We start from the raw sequence: 23,782 nt of genomic DNA, 5'->3' as shown, positions 1-23,782 counted from the left end.
ATCGACAAATTTCTGGAAAATATATTTTCAATAGTGACCATATTGTCTTTCAAATAAAGAAATAATATCAGAATGTAATACGCGTGATTTAATATTTCAATATATTTCGATAAATTACAACGAACAAAATGTATGAATTGAAAACGTAGATACCTGGGCTTAGTAGAAGTAGTAGTAGAAGGGAGAAGAAATGTCAAGAGCAAAAAGAAATAAGAAAAGAGATCTTTCCTTTGCAATTTGTCTGGGGATACATTTGGCAGATTATTGTAATTGTTGGGATTTGTAGCACGTGAATGGTCATCTCTATTGAAATTTCTTTTTGATGAGATTTGGCAGCTTGATAGTTTGTAATACAATAGTATAATTTCTTAAATTGCAACATTTTTTGTGTGAGAAATTTTGTATCATATTTATGAGATTTTTCCGATTAAATTAAAATTAAACATGACAATTTGGAGTTATGCAGTGTTTCCTATGCTGGTAATTTAGCAGATTTCTGCTGTTTCGCGTAGTGAGAGAGTATTAGATTTTAGATATCGACTGTTGTTATAAATCCGTGCAGTGTACTGTGAAGTGGCGTCGTTGCGGGCAATCTGCGAAGTTGGTTGAGAGGCCGCCACAGATTTATGTGACATAGGCCATACGCAGCAACTAACGATGAGCGACAACGCGGTAACAGTGAGCGGTAGAGAGGGGACCAATTTTTGTCGATCTGTTCTCCACTATTATGTTTGTTATTTTAGTAGCTCTCCAAACATCAAATAAGTAGTAATAATGAGTACGAAAAATTATTTTGATATCGAATGTTTAATAACTGAAGTGCAATGTAGGCCGATTTTATGGCAAGATAATCATAAAGATTATAAAAATAAGTCTATCACAGACATGATATGGGAAGAAGTAGGAAAGCAGTGTAATTGTACAGGTAAAATGTTTATTCTATTCTTATATTGTTACATAATTAAATTAGCAACATAATTATTAATAGATACACTTTTAGATTAATAATTTCTTAACCGATTTTGATGATTTTTAAATATATTGTCAAAATCGACATTTTGAATAACTTTTTCCTTGTACGAAAATGTCGCACTCATTTAGTTTTCTAGATATTCATAGAAAACTGCCAGTACTAGCGAATTGACTTCTGTCCATATGTGTGAATCTGTGATGCATTCACAAATATAACCAAACGTTCACCGTTCCGGTTGCCGCTTGGCGATCTGTTTACACCGACTAGCCATTGATCTGTTTATCTTTATATCATACTTTACGAACCTAAATAAATGATTTCTACGAAAATCTCGTTTATGACTGCATATGCGAGTCTTCTGACTTGCTATTCAATGCAAAGTGAATAATACAGAATATACATTTTTAGTTGTTTTATACATTTGTTACTGTTACTACTACTAAGACCGACTTCAGACGAGCCGTTTGCGGCAAATCGCCGCAGCGGCGGGACAGGTTGGAACAACAAGAAAATACCTGTGTATGTATTCTTCTTTCGTGAGACAGAAGAACTTTATTTCTCTGTTCTTTCAACTACACCGCAACGGTGTCGTACGATAAAATGTTAAACCGATAAAATGTCTACACCGAGCCATATGGAAATAAGCAATACAACGAATGAGCGGCAGTGCGTCGCCACGTTAAGCCGTGTATGACTTATTTCATATAACGAATTATTTCAGTGCGATCATACATAAGTCTGTCTATGAGTTTGATTTATTTTCTGCCGTCTTGTCGTCACTCCTTTGACCGTTTCTGCCACTCGCCACTTTCCTTACGATCGAGGTCAAGGGTTCTAACAGTAATCGAGTCTAAGTGCAGATGGCGTTTACTGGACTCGTTTTCTAGGTAATAGATGATTGATGATGATGTACAAAAGGCGTGAGCTTTTTTGAGCAGCTTTGGAAAAAGGCACGTACAAAGATATCAACTGTACTAACATAAATTATAATATTTATAGTTTTTCTTTCATTCGTATACATATATCGAATTGGGTATATAAAGAGAATAGGGATATTTTCTAAATTAAATGTTCTACTGAAGACAAATAATTGTGAAACTCACATAAGAATTCCTATAAGATATCTTAATTAATACATATAGAGTAAAGAAATATGAAGTAGAGAAGACGAAGGAAAAAAGATTGAAAATTATATCTTATACTACAACGTTCCGATAGCTACTAGCACCTATCGATTCCATTCAAATAGATGTGCGCATAGTTTTTTTATTTTAAGTTGCTAGTCTGTATTTATTACTGCATCTGTCATTATCCGGTACAGGATTATCATCACCATTTCCATCATTTAACTTCGTTGTCACTCGAATGTAGTCTAAATCACTATCTCTGTCTCTCTTGGATAAAATTGTGTAATATACAAACACATTTGATAAAAATGATTGCTTTATGTAATAAAGTTTCTATATCTTTAACCAAAAGACGCGATTTACTATAGAGAATACCGAATGCACGTTCAATTCATTTTCTTGCTGTCGAGAGTGGTTTATTAAAGTTTTCTCTTTGCGAAGTCAATGCTCTTCGTGGATATGGTCGCAGGAGGTTTTATTTTTTACGGAATACGCTCAATTTCCGGTTAAAATTTAGAAGAACGATGTTAGAAAGCTTGAAGGGATGAAGCATTAAGTTTTTCTTATTCCGAAATACGGAAGAGAGTTGAGACGTGATAAAAATGCTTCCATCTTTGCTTATTCCTGCTACCAACTTCGATCGTTATAAATTTTTTGTTGACACCTTGCGGTATAATAGAATGATAGCGCAAATAATTGAAATAATAAGAACCGGAGTTTGGCGGACATCTGATTTACAACGTTTTCCATCAATGTACTCGATACAGTTGGGAAATTTTCACCGATTCTAAAAGTTATTAATACCATTTTTTAAATGTACATCACAAGCACACATAAAGACATTTTCCATAAATACTACTACTAGTATGGCATTGCCGAAGCACAAGATCGCAGTTTTTTGATGTTTTGAAAATAGTCAATCCGTTTTAAAAATAATTTCCAAAATAGTCACTTTTAGGTAATATCTAACACGGAAGATTTCAAAGTCACCGCAAGGTCAAATACATAAATTTGTCTCATATGACACTGCATGTTTTCAATACGATCGTGCATACAGTTGATTGATTTATGCGGCATAATGAAATTGGCAAACGATAATAAATATGTAATACGATGTTTGAAAAGTAAATGCGAATTTTTGTGCTTTCAGGAGTTGTTGCAAAACTGAAATGGAAGAATTTAAAAGACAGCTATAGGAAAAACATACAGAAGCTTCCTCCTTTGAAATCTGACTCGAAAGCAACGACCCCATGTAAGATCAAATGGCCCTATTTCGAAATGATGGGATTCATCAAGGATTATGTAGCTCATACTCGCGGTGCGAGTAATCTGCCAGATAATTCGTTCATTAGCGATGATAATATCGAGGAACAACCTGATGAAGTTTCCAATGATAACGTCAAGGATACGAGTGATTTTGCAAGTACTTCGAATTGTACGCAGGAATACTCCACTTCCACACCCATCCAATTTTCGGATCCAGGATTTCACTCAAATTCAAAATGTTCACAAAAATCTAAATACAAATACAAAAAGCAGCGGAGGGACGTAGATATCGAATTTTTAAAGCTAGAGGAACAGCGGCTAGAGTTATTGAAAAAAGACATAAACAACAAAAGCGAAGAAAACTCAGATCTTCAGTTTTTTAAAAGTTTACTTCCTTTTATGGAATCGTTATCTCCAATCGAAAAATTGGAAGTAAGAGGCGAGATACAGAATGTTATTATTAATAAACTACGATCTAGGCAACCAGTCTAGATGGTATACTGGTAATATCCGAAAATTCAAACGCCATACATATCCATTCAGGAAAATCAACAGCAAACTCGAATATATTTTTTTATGTAAATTCAAACTTTAGTGTAAGAATTAGTGCAAGGATTATTATTTACGTACATACAGTAACATTATGATACATCATATCATTACATACATTATCTATACATACAGTACATGTATGTATAGATAAATCAATTTTGTAAATTCATGTTGCTTTTTTAATCTTATCAAATTTCTTTTGTCCGTCGCTGTATGTACGTACACAATTTTGAGCGAATGTAACAGTAATAATATATTAATAGGATTTAAGTAATAATGAAACGTTTCGCGTACGGCTTCCGTATAATACATTAAGCGTAAATAATTTCGCGTAAATAATTTTCCAAAAATATATAGTAACACAACGCTTTATTATCGTTCCTAAACTGATTTTATGAGATGATACAGTGAATTGCAATTTTACGACTCTCTTGTTTACCCGTTCCAATCGTTTCCGGACGGTTCTAATTTTTTACGAAAGTGTTTTTTTCAGACCATGTGTCCAACTTATAATTATTTACGTACGTCTTAGCCATGACACATCATTTTTCGTTGCAATTACAAGAGATTCGTATCATTGTTGATAAATTATCGAGCGTTTGGTTAAATATTTATAACGTTGATAATTACAACTGTTTCATATAAAAGACTAATTTTATTCTACATTAGACATATCCGTATTTAAATTTAATTATATATGTACATACATGCGTTATACACACATGTATTATAAGTAAATCAGCTGATGTATAACTAATATGTAAATAATGACTCTATGCAATTGTAACTGGACGACTTAAAGCATGTCTTACTACTAACTTATTGTCATGGATGTCACGATGTCAGGATTTAGTTGAAACATCTCTTTAACGTGTATTCATTTTATGAGTCTTGCCCGTGCTTCTTTGTTCAAATTTGAAAATTGCCGTTCTATATTTTACTAAGTATATATAGCAATCAATGGAAATAGTTAATTAAGTTTAAGTCTAACTAACTCTCGTAATTGTAATTGTCTATGAAACAAAATGTAAAGTCATATTAGAAATTCATACAAAATTACCATTATTGCTACTATATAAACATCGATTGTGAAAATTGTTAAGGGAAAGCGTAATTTTAGAAAATATGATTAGGGGCATTAGGTTTGTGACATCATCGAGATAATTACCAGAAATTGATGAGAATTGTTGAATCATATGTATGATACGTTACATTCTATTTCTTATATAATACGTGCAACATGTATTTATGTTAACTATTACTTTAGAAGTTCTATATAACATGAAACACAGCTTCCTTTTTAATACAAGTTCGTACACCTAGGTAGAGTAAAGTAAGGCGTTCAACGATACGAACGTAGAAATTGTTTTATATCATTATTTGTCATAAAGTGTGATTCTTCCTTGAAAGTAACGTACAAGGTTGGAAAGAATTTATTGGGAATTTTTTTGAGTATTCTTTTTATTATGTATTGTTATTTATAAGATAGTAATTACTATTTATAACTTTGTATGAAAGATTGTTTAATTAAAAATTATAAAATAATTTTGTGTTTGCTACATTTCTTTAGGCTTGATATATTCATGTTCTACTAGAATGAAAAATAGAAAAATAAAAGTTCTTGTAGTGTTATCGCGTATGAATTATGATAAATTGACGAGCTCTAATTATAACAAAAATTTGAAGAATGTATCTGTCTGTTTATTTAAACGATTTAATGTCGTCTAAGTATGAGAATAAATAATTTTTAAAGGAGAACATAAACAATGTAAAATCATGCACTTAGGAAATGTTCAAATGTTCTATTTCGTAGCTGTACAGATAGAATCATTGTTTAATTAGAATTAAATCGCGTTATAATATTATATATATAATAAATATATTTCAACATATTAAAGCAAACGAAAGAATTTGTTAGATCTTCTAAACACGATAGAATATAAATAATACACTGACGAAAGAAATTCGGATTTTGTTGAACTTAATGTTTGCATTTGCGTTACAGACAATCAAGCACAATGTTATTAGCTACGTGGTTAATATCAGATATTTTGGCTATTTCAAGCGTTGTAATTGCCGGATGGTACATCTATTACAAACTACATATCTTTAAATTTTGGCAGAAAAGAGGAGTATTTTATGTCGAACCTACCTTCCCTACTGGTAATATAATGCCAATTGTAATTGGCAAACGATCACAAGGTAAGATCACTGTGAATAAATATAAAACTAATGTCAATCATTTTACTCTAAAATTCGACTCAGCAAATTGAGAAAAATGCTGGTATTAAACTTTAAATTAAAAAGTCATTTTATTTAAAAGTTGTTATCAGTTGCATACAGTTGTTTACTGGAATTTTATTAATATCAAATCGTATTGGAATAAAAATCGTTAAAGAAGCAATCACTGTGAAAATTGTATCGTATTAGTATCGTAATCGATTAATTTTACAATTAATTCTTTTGATTTCGTACAATTAAATTGTACAAAAGCTGCATATTAGTTGACTTGGATCGGTCAATAATCGAAGAAAGATCATATACATATCACAGACATATTTCATGCGGTATCCTATAAAAATGTCAACTACTGTTAAATGAAACAGTAAAAAAGACAATGTATGCTATAAACAAAATGTTATGAAAGTGTTTTTACATTACGTGCTTGAATAATACTAAACCATTATCGATATGTTAGATACAATATCTATTGCTATACGCGGCAATTCAGGATATATGCTTGTCAAAGCATATGGTGGTCGAAAAGTTAACACGACTCCAATGCCTGCACCTTCTAAAAATTATCGGCTTTTGAGAAATGCACCGTGGCGGCATCTCATCTTCATCTTTCACATAGACATAATAAGATTGTTGGTAAAGAAAAGTCGTTGTTGATCCAGCAGAGTATCAAGAGCATATTTAACGACTCTGGATAGCCAATGTCTGTAAACTTTAATATAATCGAGCCCAATTTGGTAACAATCGACTAGAACACGATATTTTCAGTGATTGTTTCCCAGTTTGTATAGTTAATACGATTTGTTAGTCTCATTTTGAAGGAGATGTGAAAAGATGTTAAACACACGCGCATTATTCATAATTTACAAGTAGCTACGTGTATGTGTCTATCATTAAGGTTTTATTTCGTAGCCGAGTTTTTTGGAGATATTTATCATCGATATAAACAGCATCCTCTTGTTGGTATATATATGCTTCACAAACCATTTTTGATTATAAACGATCTTGATTTAACTCGAGACGTACTGGCAAAACAGTTTACGAATTTCCACGATCGTGGATTTTTTTGTAACGAAAAAACGGACCCGCTGTCCGGACATCTATTTCAATTACCTGGAAAAAAGTGGAGGAATTTGAGAGTAAAATTGACACCAACTTTTACTGCGGGGAAACTTAAACAGATGTTTCCGATTATGAAAGACATTGGAAATACCTTAGCAACATATTTGGAAGAAAAGGCACAGACAAGATCGACGATCGACGTAAAAGACGTATTTTCAAGGTATGTGTTTCTCGCGTATCATATATCGATCGATGGTTTGACAACAAATAGACTTGATAATAGAGCACTTGTATTCCTGAACATAAACGCATCCTTGGAAATCAACACTTGCTTTTTTAGATATGCCGTCGACATTATCATGTCAGCAGCATTTGGAATAACGTGCGATAGCTTGGAGAATCCGGACAACGAATTTCGCTATTGGGGAAAGAAGATATTTGATCCGAAGCCTCTTTGGAATGCTCTTATCGTATGGGCCCCGCAGGTGTTTGATTTCTTTTCCATACCATATACCGACAAAGATGTTACGAACTTTTTTATAAATGTGTTTAAAGAAACTGTGGAATATAGAGAATCGAATAACATCGAACGAAAAGATTTTTTGAATCTATTGATGCAGTTAATGAGAAATGGATATGTGGAAGCAGACGATAACTCGGAAGCGGCAACTCTTGCAAGTAATTATCCTTTCGTTTAAATAATTTTTCGTATTGATAAATATTTCGATATTAAGGACAACGATAATACAAATTTATTATTTTGTCGTGGTACAAATAGAAAATAAATTGACAATGACGGAGGCTGCTGCACAAGCTTTCGTCTTCTACTTGGCTGGTTTTGAAACATCTTCGACCACAGTAACATTCTGCCTGTACGAATTAGCGATGCATCAAGATATACAGAATAAAGTACGCGAAGAAATTCAAACACACCTGGAGAAGCATGGTGGTGATCTGACATACGATGCTGTGAACGAAATGACTTATCTCCATAAAGTGATCTCTGGTATGTATGTGGCTGCACTATAACGATTAGCAACAATCGTGCAACATTAAATTTAAAACATTAAAACGTCTCTTGGACTATGAACTTTTATGCGAATCTTTGTTATTGAGAATATAATAAAAAACGTAGAATCTCGATAGAAAATTGATTGAAAACCTTTATCTATCAACTAATTATAGAAAGCAGCATATTTTGAAAATTAATTAATTTTATATTTTTATCGATTCGTTTCAGAAACATTACGGAAATATCCTCCGGTTACTGTCCTAAACCGTATTTGCACAAACGAAACAACAATGGAGGGAACAAAATTTGTCATACCTAAAGGAATTGCTGTGACAATACCCGTTTTTGGTATTCATCGAGATGCCAATATATACCCAAACCCGGATAAATTTGATCCAGAACGATTCAGCGAAGAAAATATAAAAACTAGACATCCTTATGCGTATTTACCATTTGGCGAAGGACCAAGAATATGTATTGGTAAATATATTTTTCAAAGTATTTTCTTACGTAAATATACCTACTCAATTTATGATAAGGATAGAAAGTTCTCTCTCGTCAAATTAAAACGTAACTTGACAATGATATTTTTAATCAGTAATAAATTAAAAAATTTTGATCATAATGAATCACTTTGTTTTTGGTGAATCATGGTATTAAACACGTTGTTTCTACATTTTAGGATTAAGATTTGGCCTTATACAAACAAAGGTTGCTGTAATAAATGCTTTGTTAAAAAATAAAATGACACTCGCACCAGAAACACCAACTACTTTGGATTATGAACCGGGATCTCTTATATTAATACCAAAGGGTGGTGTACATTTGACTATCGAGCCACTAAAGTGACTGCATCGTTAAGAATACCAACAATAATGACGTATTTGTGTTAAACGTTTACAAGTAATTTTTACACACTTTTTACGGATTATTTTTTATAGAAAAAATTCTGCAGTTGTCGAAAAATAAAATTATGCGAAATATAGGAAAAATGTTTATTTTTATGGTTTTTGAGATAAATTATAATAATGAATCAAAAAGGGACGCGAAAGAGGAAAAGTATGGAAAGTAAAAGTTTAGTTTACGTTAATTCTTTATTTCTTGTTTTATACATCTCTAGATTTGGAAATAAAGTAACGGAGATTGTTATTGCCCAATATTCTTAAATCTATGTCGTGTTTTATTTTGAAAAGTTTGTTAACATTTATATTTTCGTACTATTTCGGGGAGGGGGGCGGGGAAGCAGCTGAAAGGTAATCAATTAGTTAGAGATTTAACAGGACAAAGATGAAGAGGTCAGGCAGAAGATATTTGTCATTTCAACAATATTTTATTTCACAGTCTGACACATGGAACATAATATTTCGTTATTCCTGAAAGAAGACGGTAACAAGTACTAGATTCGTCTAAAATGTCCAATCCGAAGGAATCTAGTATCGATAACCTTTAATATCGTAACTATCGGTAGGTAAAGCATTGGCTAGGCTAAGCAACTCTGAACGATGAAGACCGCCTGGAGATTGAAGTGCTGGACCAGCTTCGTGAAGCAGGCTGGACGCGCGAAGAGCGGCTTCCTGGAGCGCGGCAGCTTCGTGAAGTCCGGAGGAGAGACGGAGAGCTTCCGCTTGGTGAAGCGCGGCAGGTGAACGGAGAGCGTCAGCTTGGTGGAGCGCGCCAGGTGCGAGAAGGGCACCGGGTTCGTGAAGACCTGCGTCGAGAACGGCAGGTTCTCCGAGAGCACCGTGGCGAGGTGGAGGAAGTTTCGGGAGCGGAGAGGGATTGATCGGCTGGTGAGCCAAAAGCGCGGAACCAGCGGCAGCATCGGCAACGTGTGCAGCGGCGGCGGCAGCGTTATTCTGCGCGGCTGCGGCTGCGCTCGCAGCTTTCTCAGCGGCCGCTTGAGTAGTTTCGTAATCGAGGCGAGCAGCAGTGAGTTGCTCGTCCACCGACTCCGCTCTTGCCTTCGCCTGACCAAGCATGGTGGTTTGCGCCGCCAACTCGGCCGCTGATTCCGCGGCAGCTTGCGCTGCGCGGTCAGCCGTCGCCTGTGCCGCGTTTAAGGCCGCTGTAACCACTTGCAACTGCTGCATCGCTTGTTTAGCGGTGGTTCTTGCTGCGTTTGCGGCACGTTCCGCTTGTTGCAGTTGCAGGTTCTCCCCGTCTACCGCTACGTGGGCATCTCTCGATTGTTGCTCCAGCCCTTGGACCACGATCTGTTTGCCAGCGAGTGCCGCAGCCGCGGTAGCCGCTGACTGAGAAGCAGCTTGCGCTAATGTATTTTTCGCCACGAACGCGGCTTGTCCGGCCGCGGAATGTTGATTATTTAACTGCGTGTGAGCTTGTTCTGCCGCGCCTTTCGCGATATTAGCCAAAGGACCACCAACGCTGAACCCGGGATGAGGCAGTCCGCGACCATGAGCGTGTGGACCTGCAGCTACTAGGGGGCCAGATAGCGCAGATTCCTGAGCATATTCGTATTCGTAACCTTGAGCTTGTTGCTCACGAGTGTGCTTTCTTCCTGCACCACATTCTGCCAAACAAATACACGCGAATAACAGCAGGAGTGTCTTCATTCTTGGTTAGAAATTATCTCCTTTCTCGTAGGTTTAATCTGTAAGAAGAAAATTTTATTTCCTTTCATAAACATAATACATATTGCTATATATAATAAAATCAAAATGTATAATTTCGAAAATGACAAATCGACAGTGATAAAAGTTGTCTATCGTTAACGATTATGGTGAAAGCGATAAATATTATTCGACAATTTTGCATAATAAAAGATAAATATTTTACTCTATTATTTTCCTCGCTCATTCGTTACGTTGATATTACGTGCATTGATTTAGATATAAAAGTATGATTAATTGAATATAACGGTGGGAAATTCTCGCGACAATTCTCCGATCTCTGAATTTGACGACAATAGAATATTGCGTGTAGATCACGATAAAAAACACGTTGAGGCATCAACGATACTACAAAATACGAAGTACTAACAAAGTAACTATTCGATTAACAACACACTCCCTATAAAGCTTAAGTGTCCCTTCGTAGAATATTATTTACCCTCTTAAACTTTGACGCAGAAGTATTTTGTTTTAATGGTTTAAAAAAATGTAGCAAAGTGTTTCATCGATATTTAGAAAGATTTATGTTTTGTATTTACCCTTCGCACTTTTAATTAGTTTCTTTATGCGACATAGCCGAGGGATTTTGTAAAATTAAAAAGGCAATTTACATATCAGAAAACGCAACACGGTAAGAGATATATTTAATCGAAAAATAATTCTTACAATTTCATCGACATGCAGTTGAAATTATTCGCGAGAATAACAACAAATATAACTAATTTCCCCTAAAGAAATAATGCTACTATGCCAGTGAGTTTCGCTGGTTAAACTAGTGCATTTGTCTCGGGTTCAAAGCTGTTACACTTGCGTATGTACCTTTTTTTGGACACTCCCACTGGAAACCTTTGTGCCTTTCACATTTTAGCGTGTATTAGTCATAGAAGATTGGTAGCACGGCTTTGCCGCGGTGATAGTGTATAATGCAGGGTAACTTTTTTGCTGGGTCAATAATATTTCCATGGGTCTTATAAATCCAGTTTCACACAAATATTCTGCATCGTAAATATCATACGTTTGATACTTTTATTAATAATTATTCTATTGCCATGCAATAAAACCAGTATCAGTAAAGAGTAAGAATATAACTATGTACCAAGAGTAATTAAGTTACAATAGGTAGATTATTACAATGTATATAATAATAATATGCAATAATGGTAATAATATAATTATTGTAAATTATTCGCTCTCAGTACAATCTGAAATTCAAACATCCCATCGAATAATTGACTTGCATAGTCATTGGTAAGAATAGTAAGAGGAAATTATGGTTGAAATGCACCCGATGATGGAAGAGGAGCGTTTGTTAAGAAAATCAACCACGTTTAACACGTTCTGCACTATGCCAGTCGCGTAACATCTATTGGATTCAAATGGAATAAAACTCAAAATACGAAGAATAATAGAAATAAAATATAGAGCATCCGAATATAAAGAGTACAGTAGAAGTAAATATCATCGATGGTACGTTATATCGTTTGCAGTTTTGAAATAGAAGTTCTATGCGACGATGGGAGGAAAATTATTTTCCTGGTAAAGTCAAACAATAAATATCTAAATTTCAAATAAAATAACAAATACCACGGTAACTTATGTTCCAAATACATCTTTACTTAAATAACATCATTTAGTATAAGATAATAAAACAAATAAATGGAATACATATTTTATTCGAATGATTGTTCCGATATCGCCTAGTCTTTGATGTAGGGCGTTATTGAATAAATTTTCATTGAAATAATTATTTAACCAGAGGGACGTTCGTTATCTGAGAGCTCAAATAAAAAATAGAAATAAATTAAATTTGGATAAATTCGTTTCCACAGAAGCAGATATAACAACTCGGTTAGAGAGATTGTTATTAATTGCAATTTGTAATTTTTAATAGCGTTAATTACGTGTTAATTAATTAATGTTAACTACGACGAATACGCCAAAACAACTTGTTCCAGAAGCGCGTAATTTTAGAAGCAAGCACGAACTGCGGCCTGTTTATCGAAAAGTAATCATATTAGCTTCACGATCTTTTCATTGTGCAAACTGAAACGGATAAGGTAAACCAGAAACGATTTATTTACACATGTTCGTTAATTCGTTAATATTTTAATTTGCTATTTATTATTTAATAGTTTCTATTTCATTTAAGCCGACCTATTTAAGCATACTAATCGTATCGGAGGAAAATTTCATTCGATAGCAGAATGTATTTAAAGAGTAACGTGCACAACTTATGTCCGCTACATTTTAATTACGATCAGCGTAGATTCAATCTCTACGATGTATCAATGAAATCCTTTTACGATATTTCGGATTAACGTTAATTATTCATGACGTACGTCCCATTTTTTTTTTTTTTTTTTTTTTTTGGTGCAACTCTGTTGCAAGTCACGGCGGTTCAAAATTGAATATCTAGTTCCGTTACGCTCTAAAAAGCACTGCGTGTACGTATGTATGCGCATAAGTGCATAATTAAATCAATGGGAAGCAGACCTTATCTGTATGCGATCGTAAGAACTTTGAATGACGTTCGTTCAAGCTGAAAAAATGCACTATGAGTACATTTAGACATTTGCAGCGAAAATACTCAAATTGTTCATTCTAGATGATTCTAAATAGTAAGAAAGTTGTGATATTTATTAAACGCCCGCAACAATGTATCAAATGTAATAAAAAAGAGATAATGTTTGTGCGGATGAAATTATTTTTAAACGAATTAGTAAAAAGATTTTAAACCATACGTTATCATCGTTGATAAATATGTAATCGACGAGTAAAATTACAAATTTTCAGTAGCGATGTGATAAAAGAGTATAATAAGTTACTGCAAGCAATGTCAGGACGAACATTTTCGAAAAGTTTCGTTAATAAATCGAAAGAGAAGATCACCGAACGTCAATGAACCTAATAGCTTTAGAAACAAAGGTCTTTAATATATAGGAAAATATTTATATAATGATAATTAAACGGTTGTGTTAATTAAATGGAAATATTTGTATTAGATTTCAAATAGAACCGAAGGTGTACTTAATGTAAGTTATTATACAACTCATCCGTGGCCGTGAGAATAATTCTACCAAGAATGTTTAAAAATTGCGAAAATGTGTCAAGGAATGGATACCGGTGGTGCGTGTTTGAAACACAACGCAACAATGATATCGATTAATTGATTCTGCTGCATTTGAAATGAAGCTTAATTATAACTTTCTACGCACAGTATCCCTCACTTTTATCTTCGTCACTTGTGCGATGTGTTTATGCAAATTCACGCTTTCGTCAAAATGATGAAAAAAAAAAAAAATTAAACCTAAATAGAAATTTGTTTTTGAACGCTTTTGTACCTTTAAATTTCCCATAAGAGACTTCTGAGAATTGATATTCGCATGATTTACAAAATTTCTCGAGTAAATTTCTATAAAATCTCAGTATTTTAATATTTTAATATTTACCTTTATTTTAAATTTATTCCAACTGTTTATATTTAAAAATAATTAAATGAAGTATTATTTTCATATAAATTGTGCATGCATATACATAGTGAGGTATATAAGATGTAATTTACATTGGACCTAAATCTCAGAAGATACGCGGCATGGTTCTGCATATGAATAAACGAAGGTACACTGTGTAAAACAAATTTTACTCTTCCGAGAGATGGTAAAGTTGATTAACACGAGGACAAAGATTACAAATTATTCGCAGGATACGTATAAAAATGTGTAGAATATTTCATCGATTACAGAAAATGAGGGCGAATACAGAATATCTGTAAGTCGGATGCATTCTATGTACGAAATTAATTAATTACTAATTTTGAGTAACTTTTTGACTTTTTAATTTTTTGCCATTATTGCATCCACCGTAATATCATCTTGAATACAATTATATCGAATACAAATCTTGTCGAAGACGATTATTCAAAAATGTATGAAATTTGCAGGATAATAGCGTAGGATAATAATTACAAATTAATAATCGAAGGAAAGAGTATCGCAAATGTTTGGAAAAGGAAGCTTTTTAACAAATTCTAATCCCACGCTATTTATGTTCGAGTGAAACGCTTCCTAAGGAACGAAATGTCGAAAAAGTGAAATTATTAGAAACTTTCTCTCGTTATCTAGACAACTACAAACGTAATTAAATAAATGATAAATTGTCAACAAATTTTTAGTACTCACAAAATTCAAGACTGGTCAAACGGTCAAACGTTTACAGAATCCTTGCTGTTGCAGCTCGAAGAAACAACTATAAACTGATACCACTTACTTGGTTATCGTAGCTCTTATAGGCCTGTACCAACAGCTAATGGTAATACGGTAGTTACGGAAGGGGTTCAGGATATCGAGAATAACGGTGCACAATGACTTTTCTTTAAAGAAATAACGTAACTCAAATTTGTAGTAAACCGCGTTTTCTTTTCATTTTGAAATCAGCTTCTTGCAAAATAAGTAATGTATCTATATATCGTATGGTACTCGTACGTTTTAAGTCGTTCTAATCTAAATTCCAAATACCAAATATATAACGTACAACAACTTGAAAAGGAAGAAAGAAATAGCATCGTACATTGATAATTAAACTGTGGATATTTATGCGCTCGCTAGAGATTGACAAGCACAGAAATACACGGAATACGTTTATACAAAAATAGTGTCTACGATGATGGCTGAAAAGGGTCGCTGATTAGGTTCCATGTCTCTAATTGTGATCATACAAATATGAATTTGCACGAATATCAGCAGTTTATTTATGACATCGTTATAAAAAGTTAGGTGGGCTAACCGTACTTGATATATAATTGTATTTTGTCCAAGTTTCTCCAATATCATCCACCAGTTTTCGTTGCTACATGTTACCTTGATTCGAAACAAACTCCTTTGGCATTTTTGTATTTTTTGAACAAAGCAAAGCTCAAAAAAAGTATGCGAGGGATGAAAAATTTCTTGAAATTACTAGTCGAAAACGATCCACTATACACAGATGTAAAAAGATACTCGACTTTGATGACGAATATTTATTTCAATACCATTGAATTTAAAATATCCAAAGTGGCTTATTTCAAGTTTCTACCTATGTAATTTTCACGAAGAAGATAATAATTGTGTTGTAATAATTGGAACTCTATAATATTTGGTATACGATACAAAAAGTGAACCGAAGAATATCCGATGATATATCGATGATATATCGTAGGTACGCTACATCCACTGCTACAACTATTCATCCTTCTTCGATATGCAAATCCGATACTTCGATACAATCGCGTTTCATTCGTTTCTCTCGTCAATGTGCTTTCACACGTCATACCAATTCGAAATAAATAATTTTATATTCTGATATATATGATGATTTGTACGAATTACAATCCGGCATTCACCTAAATTTTTTGTTTCCAGAATGTACATCTTTTACGTTCTTTACATCGGTGAGTACTGTTACGAGAACGTCTGGCTGTTATTTTCTAACCAAGTAAACGTAATATTTTAGTACTGCTGACGTTCGAATATTTTGACTGTGGAAGGGTGCATAAGATTCCAGTTGCCTTAGTAAGCCTAATGATACTTTTTATTAGTCACTTACACTCACACTTGGTTCAGCCATTCTTTCGCGCAGCTATATTCTAATGAAAATTCATTTAATAACCTTCGGCGGAAACCTTCGTGTCGCATATTCCGATAAATTTATTTCGCGCAATTTTATTCGCTACATATACCACAGTGTAATTTAGGAGTAACGTAGAATTCTTAAAAAATCTCTTTTTACGAGAATTATTACAGTACGTAGAAGTAACGTTATGTGTATAACTTGTGACGAATTATTGCGTTTCCAAATTATTCCGAAAGGTGGATCGATCCTTAATGGCACTCGCATGTAATTAATGTAATCGCAGGTAATTAACGACAGTCGCATTTTTTCTGATAGAACCAAAGGGAAATTCGTTACGCCGATGACCCAACTTGTTCGCGTAATCCGAACAATCCAAACAATTCGAAGAAAACTCCGGAGAAAAGTAGTAACATCGCGCAGAAGGCTGCACAGGAAGCTAAGGCTGCTTCGGAAGCGCAGAATATCGCTGGTCAGCAAGCCGCTCGTCAAGTACTTACTTTTTTCAAATACGCGTTTACATTTCATTTAGTCGAGCAGATGATTCGTCGTTTAATATGCAAAGCTTCTGAGAAGCTTACAGCGGCTCGGATACTCGAACTCTCCCAAAGACCATTTGCCTATGTATTCGATACGAAACATTCAGAAATCTCGTAAGCGCTGCGACGAGATACGACAATCTTGATTATATCGATACAACTTGAAACAGATCTCAGAATGCACGCAGAAGCTAAAACGATTAAAGGACTCGGTGTATTCGTTATATCAATGAACCACGATATTTAAGCGAAAGTATCTTTAGCGCCAATCGTATGTTTCAGGCTATTTATGCCGTGTATGGAACTTCGATGTGCGCTTTTACATTCATTTTACCATTATAATAGTCGTGTCTTATTGGCAGATTGCGGATTTGCGAACGAAAAATAGCATCGCACGTAACACGCAGAAACATACGAAACATTCAAATTAAAATGTTTATTGTAATATCCGGTAGATGAAACGAATTCCAATGCAGCTTTCGTTTTGTTAGTTGTATTAATAAAAATGTAAAAATGCATGGTATATTCACAAAAGAATTCCGTGGTAAGATTTTCGCGAGTCGCTGTATGCGATAACCAAATATGCGATAATTCAGAGAAGAAGCGCGATCTATTTGTCAAGTTTTCATTACCTTTTTCGTATTTCTTGAAACAGCAACTCGTTAGACGTAAAAAGAAGATCTATATTGCGCCAAGCCTCGGATCAAATCTCGTCTCTAACGAATCCAATTACGTCAGATTTGTTTCTCACACGTAGGATGCGCATATTCTATGAACGTTCGCATTATTCTCTCTTGCGAAAACATACTGGCCGTGTGAGTGAACTCGCGTTTTCTACGAAATCGCTGAACTATAATTCCCACATAACAACTAAAAATAACATCTGTGAAAGTAATTGTGTTACACGTAGTCTGTAACGTTTCCTAGGCGTACGTTACTCCGGCACTGGGAACCGATCGAAAAATAGCGCCAGTTTGATTCTGTTGTCGTTTGGTTATTTCATAGAATTACAATTAGAACACGTATTATACAAACGTAATTGTAATACACAGGTAAAGACACAACTGGCCGAAAAAGCGGTACAGGCTGCAAAAGCAGCGGAGGAAGCGCTCACAGGCAAGAAAGTCGTAGTGGATCAGTTGCAAGAAGAAGTGAGAGAAGCGCAATCGGTTGTTCAAGAGGAATCCTCGTCCTTGGAACAGGAACAAGCTAATGTTAACGCAGCTTTACAAGCAGCGCGTCAGTCGCAAGATCAGGTGATATACTTGAATTTAATACGCTTGAGAAATATCTTGGTAAATTAGAATCCGAGCGACTTTATTTTCGAACGGAAATAGATAGTTGTACGATTCGTTTTTCTATTTATCGTTTACTTTCTATATTCTTATTCACAATACCAGAACGATATGAAAAAAGTGCAATTAAATTGGAAAAAAGCTTGACCGAAACGGAATAGGTCGTATACATAGGTCGTATAGAACGCAGGTCCATTTACGTTACGTTAAAACGCAGTAAATCATACGAGGTACATCTATGGAGAAAAATCCTTCCGTATAATTTTAATTTGATTTATTTACGGTAATTTATTCGACTGAATAATTTTCACGAAAATGCTGTAAAATATTCGAAAAGGATCGTAAAGAGCGTGACGTGCGTATGTATTTTATAACGCGAATGCAACGTATTTAGCAACATGTTCTACGTACACGCGCAAGTACACGTGTATACGCGTGTACTTACGCCCAGCCGCCGTTCTCCGAAGTAACTTAGTTTTCTACCTACGTGCGTACACCACTCGTTGTATTCTTATTGCAAGTGGCGCACAGTCTTACGATCCTCCGACTTCTCTATCCGGGATGACTAAGAAATACTTTCAATGTGCCGTAAAAATGAGAACGGCAGCCTGATTAAAGAAGCTAGCTTACTTTGATCCAACGCAGTTAAAGACGCTGACGCACGCAGTACAAACGGCTAAGGCGAACGCGGCCAATGCCCAGGCTGCCGCGAATGGAGCTCAAAAAACTTTACGAGACAAGGAAGAATTGGTGGACGCGGCGAAACGGCGGGTCGAGGAACTGTCGAATCAGCTGAGAGCCGCTAAACAGGAACTCGCCAACACGAATCGAGCAGCTGCTAAAGCAAATGCCGCCGCTAACGAGGCGAAAGCCAACGCCAGTAGGAACAAAAGGCGACTGGAAAACATTCGGAGGATGAGGATCATGAAAAGGTAACTGATCGTCTTCCTCCTAGGCTCGATATTGGTCTCCGGATATTGCGCGATTTACGTTTAATTCTAGCTCGTAATAAGAAATCCTAAATTACTATCGCGTACCTATATACAGAGAAAATATTCGAAAGTACAGCACTTATATAGGGTGTATCATAAGAGTTGCCGGAGGGTCCTTTACGCGACGAGAGGTAACCCGCACTCTCGCTTTTACTTGCCGCCACTCTCGATGCTCGTAAAGTAAGCTCGCGTCACGTCACACACACAAATAACATTATATCGCTGTATGGCGGTGATAGCGGCAATCCCGATCGTAATTCGGCAATGGACAGGAGGCACGAAAACGATGTTGGCACAAATTTGTAGAGGTTTATGTGTAGAGAATGGTTGGTCGGTGAGGTTTAATGGACGAGATTGCTCGTTGCTGAAACCGTCGAATATATTTAAAATGATAAATTAGTATACAGATAATGTTCGCAAAGACGCTCGTACTAGCCGATTCGCTAAGACAGTGTATAAGTCGTAAGGTAGGATCGCTAATGACTCGTTAATTAGATCGCTGATAATTCCTTGATAACTGATCGACATCTGACCTTCTATCAAAGTTATAGCCAGTTCTGTGTTTCGATGGTCGCAGTTGTTTACCTATTCATAAAAGCCGTTCAAAATGGTCTGTATGCGAGCTTGCAGTAGTCGTGTCAAAGAATTTCGCAGACTTTTGAAACTTCCAGGCGTATATCGAATGCTCGTACGAATCTTTCGCATGGTTTTTGAAGCGAAGATCATGTTCTATGATACGATGCTCTGTATATCCACGTATTTACGGCGTAGTACGTTTTGAAATTTCATTAACACCGTAATGAGACCCGACTATCGTGATTGTATTAATCCACAAATCTGAATCGATTAAAAATAAATCTGAAAATATATGCAGATGTTACGAGATATTTGGGGCAAGTATATATTTCACAGAGATCGTAAAAATGAATGAAAACTTCAACTATCCATCGTGCTAATAAGCCTGGATATTCAGTAGGATCATCTTTAACATTTGCTATATGTTTAAGGTGGCCATGCATTCTGTATACTACTTTTCTTACTAAACGTATGTTTGTGATAAATATCTCGCAATTTTTATATACATTTGCAGCCTGTTTCCAAAGTTTACCGATATAATCACGACAACGACGAGTCGTGTCTCTTATTACAGTGCTCATGAAACTTTAAAATGTTTTATGTAACACGCATAACGTACACGTTTCTGTCTTCTATGGTAACTGTTCAAATACTTTCATAAACGAGTGTATGTACGTATGCAGTACAGTAATGTCCGGATGAATGGCCGCCAATCGGGAAAGTGCTTGGCCATGTGTCCGGAGAGGTGACTTTCCGAGAATTGACCCACATTATCCGACTCCTGCTCGCTCTGCCTCGCGTGCATCAAGGGTAAGAGTGAAAAGTAGGTAGTCGAGCGAGACAGGATAGGTACAGAGTAGTAGAGTCAGGCAATTTCTTACTCCTAGATACATGTTTCTTCCGTTTAGCTAAAAATTGTTGGTCGAATATAGTCGTCGCTTTGCTATCATCTTGATCGTACGAGTTTCGTTATTCCGACCAAACCCATCTTCTAACTATATAATAAAAAATAAAAAGAATTACATTTTTCGATTCGATATTGGCTTGAATTGCATCCATGTGGATCCTCCGAGCCACGAGTTCCAGGAAATTGGTGGAGATCACCCATATGTCCTCTGTTACGCGTTGGTCGCCCAGCGTGATTCGGCTAAGTTTCCTGCGGGGCCCAAATCCGACCGCCGGTACGCAGAACGTAAATAGAGCGACAAGCGGGAATTCATCGTTTATCGCCTTCGATTCATCGCAAAGAAAAGATTATTTAGTTTTGAAATGGAGAAAGCGATAAGCTTTGCAGCTAGAGTATTCCGAGGGATCTCATGGCAGATATCTCAGATCTTTCATTTAGTCGAGAAGCATACTTGTGAGACGTACATCGGTGATTTTTTCATCCTCAAAATGTTCAGCAAACAGCGTGAAAATATATTTGAAAGTGAGGAGAGTAGCGATGACGAAGTCTACGACTATTGTTCGAAGCGCCCAAAATCACCCCAAACGTGTTTGGAACGTTTTAACAAATACCATGCGATATAGCATAATGTAATATATTATCCAGAATATAAATTAATAAAAAGTATGGTATAATGTGTTTTTAATATTTTTCTGTTGGATATCCTATATATAATATCGTATATTTAATTAACTCGATCAAGAAGAGCGTCACCATACTTTGGTATTTGGGCCCCCATGGAAGTATACCCGTCACATATATATGTGCGACGTGGCGACGAACGTGTTAAAGGCATATAAACCAGGAGTATACGTTTGTAAATATAATAAATTTACAGGTCTTAGTATTCTGTTTACGTTATATGTACATGCGTTCTAATTGCGTTCTTTGCGTTCTTTGCATTCTTTCAAAAGTCACACAATAACGTTATATTTTTCTTTGTTTGTAGATGCTCGCATGGTTCAAGAGGAAGCTAACGGAATAACAACTTTGAAGAAATTTATAAACATATAAATATTATATCGATTAATTAGATATAAGTGAGTTTACGCTAAACTATAATATTGGGAATCAAATAGCGAGCATAGAATTAATATCTTTTAACATCGACATATGTAAAACAATGTATCAACAAAGTAGGGGAAATAATTAATATATTTTGCTAAAACTTATTTTTATAAGGCTGTTCTACAAATGAAAGCAATGCCAATTACAATTACGCGAGCCTTCTTTTTTAAATTATTCAAAATTGATGCCGATTTGTGATTCTCAATAGCTTTATCTCTCACAGAAAATTTACTTTATGTTTACATTATCTACGTTTATTTTACGTCACATTTACATTAAAAATTTATAACGCGAATATCGAAACAAATACGAATGAGTAAAAGTCGCACCGCTCTAGATATTTTCAAAAATTATTTTGACCTTATGATAGTTTATCGTTTACAGACACTTGGCAGCAAAGATGAAGCTGCTGCTCTCACCTCTCCGAGTTCATTTTTTTCGAGGATGCTTTTGTACAAAAAAAAGTAATAGGAGGATGAAGACGGATCTTCTCTCGAGAATTCTATAAAATCAAACGTGTTCAAGAAATACGATAAAATTGGAAACATCGTGAATATAAAGATTAAGTCCTCGAGAGTTTTTCAGATTTTGTAAAATGTCCAACGAAAGATCCATCTCTATATTATAGAGAAGAAAATGCACGAGACTTTGTTCAAAAAGTCAGAACAATTCAAAGATCGAAGCGAAAATTTTCAGTTCAGTGAAAATTTAACGATTCTCTAATATTGCTACTGAATATAATATCAAGACAAGCAATCAATTAATCAATATAATATAAGACAAATAATATTTTGCTGGTAGATAATTTGATTCCAAACCAATAAGTTTTACCAAACTTATCACGCTGACGCAAAAATTGTAAAATATTATACGTTAATAAACTCAGCTATCTGAAAATCATTTGGGTACTTTCTCTCGTTTGACGTACATTTTTATTTGAAAAAATTCACGATATATATATATCGTAAAAGTACATGTAAAAATTAAATGTATCGATTGTGTAACACTTTTCATTATTTTGAGGATTAATTATTAAAATGTTGAGTTTCGCGGAATATTTAAAGGTAAACACGAGTACCTAAAGAATACAAACTTTTACTATTACCTTTTGATCTTTCACTTTAACTAAAGTCGAATAACTTTTAGAATACGAATATTATAATTCATTGCCCGAAGCTTCCCCCAAACTGCTTCTACTTTTTGTTGCCTCACATCGGTCTATTACGTCAATAATCTTTTATCACGAATACTTTTTAGTTCCGATCGCTGACATTTACATTGAAATCGTGATTTACTTATACAAACGTACCGTCACGCATCAGCGAACTAAATCCTTTCTAGCGCAAAGCGCAATGACGTATTTGTATGGTGATTACACTAAACTTTGTAATGAAACGAATGCTTTTTACATGATTTGCAATATCCTAGAAATACACTCTTTGGAAATTAAGTTATACCGAGTGTCTCGTTTCAATCGATCCACGTAAATATCTCCTAAACTATACGTTATTCGAGGAAGTATTTCATATGAAAATTACCTTGTTTCGAGGAGGACGCATCTTGCGATGGTCACAGACGCTTTTTAACGGACGCTATTCCGAGATTCAAGGAGACCTTCGTTCCTTTAACTAGAAGTATAAATCTTTTTATATACCATTCGATGTATTTTTAATTCTCTAAAAGTATCAAGGTAGCCACGTACGTCTTTCTTGAAAAACCCGAAAACGAAACCTAAAACGTAACAAGGACAAAATGCTCCGCGAATAATTTCGCTTTACGAGCAATTCCGTTGGATTTTCCGTGTCGTATCGGTCCGCGATCGACTCCTCCGCTCCGCGTTAGAAGGGAATTCTCGTCTCGTCGCACATTATCGTTGTATTTTATGTCTTTATCAAACAACAT

The 23,782-nt window shown here is 35.0% G+C and overlaps 3 protein-coding genes across 4 annotated transcripts in view; 2 read left to right on the top strand and 1 right to left on the bottom strand.

Annotated features, from left to right (window-relative positions):
• The first annotated feature begins 662 nt into the window (after positions 1–662).
• Positions 663–9,213, top strand: LOC100651291 (cytochrome P450 6a2). The gene is made up of 8 exons (XM_003398598.4): positions 663–925; positions 3,251–5,339; positions 5,924–6,120; positions 7,069–7,438; positions 7,559–7,896; positions 7,997–8,224; positions 8,459–8,710; positions 8,913–9,213. Exons 3-8 carry the CDS (start codon positions 5,937–5,939, stop codon positions 9,077–9,079), a joined length of 1,539 nt encoding a protein of 512 aa, XP_003398646.1. The 5' UTR covers positions 663–925; positions 3,251–5,339; positions 5,924–5,936; the 3' UTR covers positions 9,080–9,213.
• Positions 9,214–9,385: 172 nt separating this feature from the next.
• The window catches only part of LOC100651411 (antifreeze protein Maxi), a 25,052-nt gene continuing 10,655 nt past the window's right edge, over positions 9,386–23,782 (bottom strand). Inside the window, exons 1-2 of one of the 2 annotated variants that reach the window (XM_012313118.3) lie at positions 15,039–15,121; positions 9,387–10,841 (exon numbers count right to left, since the gene is read on the bottom strand). In XM_012313118.3, the coding sequence (XP_012168508.2) occupies positions 9,661–10,803 (1,143 nt within the window). In that variant the 5' untranslated portion in view covers positions 10,804–10,841; positions 15,039–15,121 and the 3' untranslated portion in view covers positions 9,387–9,660. Of the gene's footprint in view, positions 10,842–15,038; positions 15,122–23,782 lie in introns of those variants that run through there. The other variant, XM_003398599.4, reaches the window with a different exon arrangement.
• Positions 16,258–19,234, top strand: LOC105666195 (uncharacterized protein CG45076-like). The gene is made up of 5 exons (XM_012313171.3): positions 16,258–16,285; positions 16,348–16,406; positions 16,783–16,956; positions 18,056–18,259; positions 18,944–19,234. Exons 1-5 carry the CDS (start codon positions 16,258–16,260, stop codon positions 19,232–19,234), a joined length of 756 nt encoding a protein of 251 aa, XP_012168561.3.

This window comes from Bombus terrestris, chromosome 10 (assembly GCF_910591885.1).
Source record: "Bombus terrestris chromosome 10, iyBomTerr1.2, whole genome shotgun sequence".
In the NCBI taxonomy this organism is placed as follows: Eukaryota; Metazoa; Arthropoda; class Insecta; order Hymenoptera; family Apidae; genus Bombus; species Bombus terrestris.
The sequence above is the reverse complement of the archived record's forward strand: the minus strand, read 5'-3'. Positions and strand labels throughout refer to the sequence as shown.